Here is an 8456-nt window from a genome sequence, read left to right on the forward strand (position 1 = left end):
AGGCCTTTGTTGACATTGATGAAGTGTAAAGTTGACAGAAACGCTGATGAAAATAACCTTTTTTTTTTTTTTTCAACCCATCTCCTTCTCTGACGTTCACGTCATAATTAGTTGTGTGGGGAGATCTGGGCAGTGTTGCAATGTGATGAAACTCCTGCCGTTTTTGTACAAACGAAGACCAACTGAGAGATTCCTTTAACTACCACCTTACATTTCTGTTGGCTGTTTTTGAGAAAGACACAATATTTTTCGTGCAGGTTTTCAACCGTGTTGTGTCTCATCCCTGTTTGCTGCCTGGGAGAAAAGATGTCCCTGGGGACTCCCTCTTCACTAGCTTCCCATTCCATCCAACATTCTTCTGTGCCCCTCATCATTGTTTTTGCCCTGCAGAGATTTAGATTTTTAACTGGAAAAAAAAAAGTCCCCACATAACAAAAGAAGGCTTTAATGGCAGTCAAAGAAGGAACCCTTCAGTTGAATATACGTATATATATATATATATANGGTATTCAGTAGATATCAGTGCTATAATTGAGTTGATTAGCAGGTACTTAATGGCAACTAAATTGTCATAGTCATTTGGCTGCACTGGGCACTTCAGGAGAACTCAAATTGGAGCTCACCTGACAAGGTTTCTTGGAGGAAAGATTGATGGGGAGAACTTCACACTGCGTGGCTTCAAGTGAAGGGTTTTTAATTACCTAAAACTGCACATTTCCTTCTTTAAATGGACTCAGAGCTCAGAGGCCAGAGGAGGGAGAAGGGTAGAGAGACCCAGGAAAGTCATGGAGAGAGAAAAGGACAGGTTGGCCCTCTCATTATCTCTCAGAGCAAATGAACCCGGCTCCATCAGTGGTGGAAGGGAAAGCTGGGTCAGGACTTGTTAGCAGTCAAGTTTCATCCCCTCTGCCGGTTTCTCCATTTTCTCACTGCTGTGTCTGCTGATGGAAGCTGCTCATTTACACATGTACCGTACGGCTGCACGGCGTATATATCTGTCTTATGGTATGAACAAACATGTTTTTTGTGTTCATGGCGCAGTGGTTTAGGCGAGTGCAGGATGAAAGGGATTGAGTTCAGGATGTCCCGCCTCCATCACTATTCATGAGAGGAGAGTGGGATCTTGGAGCCCCACAGGAGCCGCACGTCTGACACACCTCCACTGAATCTGCTCCGTCTCCCCTTCTTTCTGTCTGGCTCTGCTCTGGTGATTTATTCATTGCCGTATCAAAGATTGCCTGGGTGATCCGTACATGCGTGTGGGCGCTTGCAGGAGCACGGGGGCGTGTGTGTGTGTGAGTGTGTTGCACGCAGGCGAGCGTTAACAACTCTTCAGTGTTGGTGGACTTGGGTGCACATTGATCCAGTACTGGGCAAATATCATGCCAGAGGCAGGCACCGCGTTGCCGTATTTAAAAGCTGCTAAAATATTCTAAATCGAGCGCTCGGTTAGCTGTGACATTTTTTCCCCCTTCCCATTTGGTCTACTTTCAGGTGACTAAAAGCCTGTGCTAATTTCCCTCTCTCCTGTCTCTGCAGCACACAGTGTTGAGATCCTCATCTTCTCCCAGCCTCCCTGTCTTTGCGTTATAAGCACAAAGCGTTGATGTTATGCAGATCACACCTGCAGTAGGTCAGAGCCTCATACACTTCAATAGGAAAAAGGAAAAAAAAAAAGAAGCTAAACTAGCCCATTTATAGGCACGTTTGAGGACAAACCTGCTTGTGTGTGTGTGTAGTCTCCTGTGAGCTTCGTGTGTGTGTGTGAGTTTTTTGTACTGTATCACAGAGAGCACAGACTGTAATTAAGCAAAGAAGTAAAGAAGAGATGCTGCAGCCAATGCTAATAACATAAATAATGAGGTAAAGAGAGCTACTAAAAAGCGCAGGCCGGCAGAGAAATGTACATCGGACCTTCTGGGTCATTTTTCATTTCAACTTTCTCTCCCCCTGGGGAATTTGCTCAAGGGCAATTTGTACCGTTTGGTGGTCAGTATTAGCGTGTTTTCTTTTCTCAGGGCGCCGGCAGCGTCCTCCGGAGTGTTTAGTGTTTTTTACTGTCAAGACCTTTATAATACCACCATTAATTCAAATGATATAATCTAGGAACAGTATGGATTTGAATGCATTCTCCTAAAAAAACACATGAAAACAGCAATGTAGGACATCAGAAATTAGAATATTTTTATTGGTACTTTATTTGGCGGGATAATTATAATCTGGGATTACAGATTAAGATTGGATAAAGAGCATCTCATTAAGGATTTGTCTAATTTCTAAGAATACAGTTTCTTAGTGCAGGATTACAGAGTTTTTTGTACTGTATCTACACAGAATAATATGGAGAGAAAAAAATCAGGAGAAATCTGTGACAAAAAGAAAAATTTCATAGCACAGTGGCTCCTGTACTGTATCATCAGCGCCCCCTTTTTGTAGATAAGAGTATGCTGAAGCCCTCCCCATGTTGACACATTCACTGCTATTGCTTATAAACTTTATTTTAAACTCTCCAATTCCTTAAAACAGGTACAGTATTTTGACCAGAACAAACAAAAAAAAAATCACTATTCATTGTTTTTATTTGTTTGTTATTTGATCTACCGGCCCCCTCTGCAATATATCAGTGCCCCGGAGAGGGTGCACCCCCCACTTTGAGAACCACAGGGTTGCGACTTGTATTCAGTGCAGGTTTATTTCCATAAAATACTGTTTTGTAATTCTATTAGTCACAGAGACCACAGACTACCACCACAGGTCATGGTTGCTGTTGTTAATGTTGTTGTTTGGTTGGACTGCTGTATCAGAAGACACTCAGTGAGGCTGTGATATGTAAAATAAAGGCCATGTCAGTAGAATATGACGGTGGGCGAGACGGCATATATTTATTTTTAATGAAAATATCTGTAAAAAAATATAAGTATTTACTTTAATGTGCCAGTTAAATAAAGGGTTAGTTTTTTTTATTACACATTTTAATGTTATTGCATTTTTGAAAGTCACCTGTTCTTTTGAAGAATTTGATTTGTGACAGATACAAACTAAATACAAAAATAAGAATACACAGTGAGAATAATAAAACAGCAGATGACAACTTACCTCCCCTCATCCACTCACTCATTTTATTCCTTCCCTCCAGATACATCACAGCTAACAAAAGTGTCCCTGACCTCCGCCTCGCTCTCCTCTGACCTGGCCAGCCCTCCGGCCCCGTGGGTGGAAACTTGTTCCTGTCCCCCGGGATTTGCGGGGCAGTTCTGCGAACAGTGTGCACCAGGATTCACAAGGGAAGAGCCTGGGAATGGACCTCTGTCAAAATGTGTGCCATGCATTTGCCACCGGCATGGAACCTGCCACCAAGAGACAGGTAAAAAAAAAAGAAAAAACCTTTAGCATACATTTGGCTGAAATCTGAGGCTCATGAATCAAGACTTTCCAGGTTAAATTATTCTACAATGTTGACTCCGTTTTTATTGTAATTAATCAATCAGAAAATATTTTCTCCTCTGTTGAAACACCATTTTTGAAACTGCTCTACATAACAGCCACAGAGAGTGGCTTATTGTTCTCTGAAGTCTGCACTGATTGGTTCACTGTTGAACTGTTGTCAAGGCCAACATGCCCTCAAGGATCAGCCAAGAAAAGGTGCAGATTCCTCCTCTCTTTAGGTCAATGGATCTTTGGACTTTGACAACTTAACAAAATCAAACCCATTAGAGCAGAGGTGTCAAACTCATTTTCACCGGGGGCCACATCAGCAGTACAGTTCCACGGTGAAATCAGGTGTCGTAGTTCACTTGGTACCGGGCCGCAGTGGGACACGGTGAAAAAATACACTTCATTTTTACTAATTTACTTAATACAAAGAAAATCCTGTATTTAAAGATAATATAATTTGTCAATATTTTAAAGTAACAGGTCATTCAGACTCTGATACAAACAGAATAGAGTCTAAAAGATGTTTTATTTTCTATGTATGTAATGATCCTTCAATGCTCAGCACCTTGGTACCGGTCTGTAGTAATGGGTGGTACTGACTGACCAGTCCTTGGAACAAAAAAGTTTAGGGACCGCTGGTATAAATGTAACTACTCCATAACAGACTAATACGTGTTTCTGCAATTGATTATTATTTGATTCATTATAAAAACTTTTAATTACTCAGGTTAATGAACTCTGCTGCATGGACTCCCACGGTCCACACAAAACGGGCCTTGAGTTTGACACGTATGTATTAGGCTATATATCGACCTGGGCCTCGGCCTGTTGTTTCTGTGTGATATACACGAGCGCTGGACGACTTGTTGGCTGACAGCTCCACATGTGCTGGAGAGCTTTGTCTTTGGCCACATCACAGTACAATGAAGCCACAATGAAGCCGTTTCTGGTGAGACATTCAGTCAGTGTGAGTTGAGGGATCAGCAGAGAGTGTTGAGACAACCGTTTCTGTCACTCTGCCTCTCGGGGAGCACAGGCACCTGAAAGATGCGGGCTCTACAACTGAAGCATTTTTCTGTCTTTCCACAGCTGACATTTCAGTCATCATGGCATCACACAGCAACATAACTCAGTCCTCTCTCTGAGCGGCGCTGGCAGACCATCACTCAGTGAGAACTGAATGGTTGTTGCTAATACAGTGGTACCTTCATCTAACACTACTTATCCTCCTCAAACGCAGCAGGAACAGAGTTGTGTGTTTACTGCACCTGACTTTTTTTTTTATATGGGGGATGACGACAGCAGCTGCAGCAGCGTTTTTTCTGTGTCATTTCCTAGACATTGCGTCAAGTAAATAACCCGAGTAAAACATCTGCTGTGAGGTGTGAATGTGCGTGAACCTGGATACGGCTCCTTGTGTGTGTCTGTGGGGAGGTGTAGAACACTTTGTTTGTTTCTTTACCTGCTTTATTTTTCCCCCACACAAGCTCACTTCCACGGCTTTAAACGATTCTCTCCATCTAACCAGGAGCAGATAAGTCTCCCCTCCAAGGTCTGACCCTCCCCCTCCTCACCCCCTCCATCTTTCATCTTTCCTCAATCGCTCTTCCTCTTCCTCTTCAGCTTTCTCTCTGAGTCTCCAACTCCAAGTCTCAGAGATCTGACCTAGTTAGGAGACGCCTGAAGCTTTGGCTAAGAGTGTGTGTCTATGTACGTGTGTGTGTGTGTGTGTGAGAACGAGTGTCTAAGGTCCGGAAGCAAGTCTGGTATCACTGTGTGCCTTCCTCCCCCCCTAATTAGACTTGTTAACCACCTCTTGGCTAATGATGTCTAATTTACTTGCAGATTTCCTGTGTCTCTTAATCTCTCTCTCTCTCTCTCTCTCTCTCTCTCTCTTTCTCTCACTTTTCAGTCTGAAGGTCTTCATCTCACACACACACGTGCCTGTTATGAGCATCTCACTCCCTACACACCCTCATCAGCCTCTTGTTGATTTATGCTTCCTCCCTCCTCAGCTAAGATGCTAACTACACCCCCGTCACTTTATTTCGAGCCTCCTCGACACCTCTCATTTTTCCGCTCTCTAGACATTTTTCTAATTGTTACTTCATGCTGACGTTTGGTTGGTTGTGATTATTCACTGCAGACATTTTCTGATGTGACACATTTACATTTGTGCACTTTATCTGAAGCCTCTTCCAAGAGGAGGATTGACAATCGTGCAACAAAGAGGAACTCTTGAAAGGAGACCAGTAGCCTGGAGAGTGGGGCTTCCAGAGGGTGAGAGTGCAGAAGTGGAGGCAAGTGCAGAGGGAGACGGAGGAGGCCAGGGTGTGGGGAAGTACAGGGAAGTGCTGGGAGAGGAGCTGGAGGCAGGGACGCCCCTGTTTAGGGAGTGTTAGGTAGGTCATTCCACCATCCACCATCCATTAGAAGAGTTGGAACTGTTTTGTGCGAGGTAAAAAAGTTCAGTCAGAAATAAGCCGGGACTTGGGACATTCATTTTCTTAAACTGACTTAAGTCTGAGTGAGTTGTTTTAGAAATGGAATGAAATCTGTAGGTAACTTTTAGAAGAAGTTAATACTTAGCTAGCATTCAATGGCTGGCACAAGTTTTACAATACTTCATGGCACTTACAGACATAAAAGTTTCATGGCAATTGGTGCAAAAAATAAAAACTACAGACACGAAATTAGGTGTTACCGAAAAGGGAGCAAAGGAGAAGTTAAATGGATTAACTATGAACAGTGTTTAGAATGAATGTAATGTAGTTTAAATGGTTTAAATTCAGTTTGAATGAAATTGAGAAAAAAAAACTGTTTTTTTTACAAAGCTTAAATATAGAAAAGGATGAACCTCCAACTTTTTTTTTTTTTTTTTTTGGTCTGGAAAAAAACAGCATTACTTCATAAAAGTATGAAGAACGAATTGAACAATCCAATTCTAATCCTAATCCTAATCCAGATAGTTGCTGTTCCATCTATTCTGCTTCCAACCTTCTCCACATCTGGTGGTTTTCTCACATCAACCTCGGTCGTTAACTGACTTGAAGACCAAACTGAGCAGTGTATTTATCGGTCAGTTTGCTCTTTAGGTCGTGACCTTGCACAGACCAGCCAAGAACACGGCGTGGACACGGTGACAAGCAGGAATCACTGATTGATTTGGTTTTTCTGACACTTCTGTCCTTCCACCAAGAAACAAACAATGTGCCTCGTACATTCTTTATCTTCCTCCACCTCCTCTTTACCATTGTCTCTTCAGCAAAAGAAAAACAGCAAGCCTGCTGTACACTCCTTTGAAGCTCCTGCTCTTGAATTCCGTCTGGACTTAGTCACTCAAGGGCCTTGAGACACCTTTTATTGTGGTCGGTGTTTGTTGTCATTTCATAACGTGGGAATTTCAGCCTTTACGTTCTACCATGTTTTACTTTTTTTTATAAACACTATTTTCGAAGAAATTTCAAAGAGGTTTGTCACGAGTCATGGTCGGTGAGACGACAGTGTCAGAAATGTTTTGATGACCTTTACTTTCTTTATCCCTTTAAATGTACAACTATTGTATCGTCTGCTGCCTGGTGATGGTGCTGATGACCCCACAATCGGTTTGTCCATACCATTCATGATGTGTTTGACAAGTGCGTGCCACAAATACATATAAACAATGAGCAAGACATTATCTGATAAAAATCTAATTCTTTGTTGGATCAAATGAGATGTAGGTATTATTTCTGTTTGTTTTTTCTGTATCTTACATGCGCTACGCATCAGAAGATAGTGTTTATAACTTCAGGCATCCAGAACACAGAGTCCTTGTGCACTGAGCTGTTAAAAAGAAAACCCGCCCATTATTAATGAATGAGCCAGTTTAACTCTTTAACATCAAAGCTGCTGTGGTTTGCATGCAGCAAGTTGAGCTCAGCACCATTTTGCATATCATTAGATTTTCTACCTGATAAGTCCCTGCAGACTGAACTGTCTTTCCAGCATACAGACACGCTTTTTCAGGCTGTTTAAACGATATTAACAGCTTCATGCAAATGATACATGAGTGTTAATTATGAGCCATGAAGTGTCTTCAGAGTCGTAGATCACAACCCCCTCGTGGCCTGGATCCTTGGACAGGAAGATCCTGAGCTGAATAGCATTAGCTGACGATGAGCACGGCGCTCTGTGGAATAGATACAGGCTCGCTGTCAGCTTGCCTTTTTATCTATGACCGTTTCAAAACGAGGAGAAGGAACTCTTTATTATCTCCAAGTTCAGGTCAAGGGTAACTATCAAGCGTGTTGATGAGCTACACCCAGTCTATCAATCGTCCAAGGGGCGGGCCAACCTGCTGCGTCTTCTATCAGAATCTGAATTGCTGTATAATTAGGAGTCAGCCTGAATTATCATGCAGGTTGTGCCCCCACGCTGAATTGGGAATGAGTTTTATATACTGGTTGATGTGGGGAGCAGGAGCCAGTGGTGTCTCATAATCATGATTCACACTTATTGGTTCAATTTTCAGACGACGGAGAACGTATGAAATGAACAGTGTGTCAAAGTTAATGTGTACTTCAATCAGCAGATCTATCTAGCTAGTTGGCTAGCTAGCTAGCTAGCCATTGAGCTATCCATACATCTAGCTATCGTACTGGCTATAGAGCTATCTATCCATCTAGCTAGCTATAGCGCTATCTACGGTATACATCTAGCTATCTTGCTAGCATTGGAGTTATCTGTAATGCCAGCTGTAAATGTTTCTGTCTAGGAAACACACACACAAACGCCCTTTAGACATAACAAAGCTGTGTAGCTTCAGTTTTATTCAGTCGGTTGTGCTTTGCTACTCATTGATCCCCCTGCTATAAATGCATACACATCATTCTTAAAGAATCTAAAGGCTATAATATAAAGCTGCTGAGGGTGTAGAGAAAGATGATTGTAGTGAAAAGATAAAGAAAAGACAGTCCATTTACTCTGCAGCCCGTACAGTAAGGGATGCCTCATTAATCACTGGAACAAATGAAACACAC

At 42.3% G+C, this 8456-nt stretch overlaps 2 protein-coding genes across 9 annotated transcripts in view; one reads left to right on the top strand and one right to left on the bottom strand.

The window, feature by feature from the left end:
- Positions 1–8456, bottom strand: part of dab2ipb (DAB2 interacting protein b) — a 791247-nt gene that overhangs the window by 78694 nt on the left and 704097 nt on the right. The gene's annotated exons all lie outside the window — the stretch shown is intronic.
- Positions 1–8456, top strand: part of lamc3 (laminin, gamma 3) — a 96022-nt gene that overhangs the window by 62592 nt on the left and 24974 nt on the right. The window contains exon 12 of the mRNA XM_008325779.3: positions 3137–3364. Coding sequence (XP_008324001.1) covers positions 3137–3364 — 228 coding nt within the window. The remainder of the gene's footprint in view (positions 1–3136; positions 3365–8456) is intronic.

The sequence above is a fragment of the Cynoglossus semilaevis genome, chromosome 14, assembly GCF_000523025.1.
Source record: "Cynoglossus semilaevis isolate Cse_v1.0 chromosome 14, Cse_v1.0, whole genome shotgun sequence".
NCBI classification, from domain to species: Eukaryota; Metazoa; Chordata; class Actinopteri; order Pleuronectiformes; family Cynoglossidae; genus Cynoglossus; species Cynoglossus semilaevis.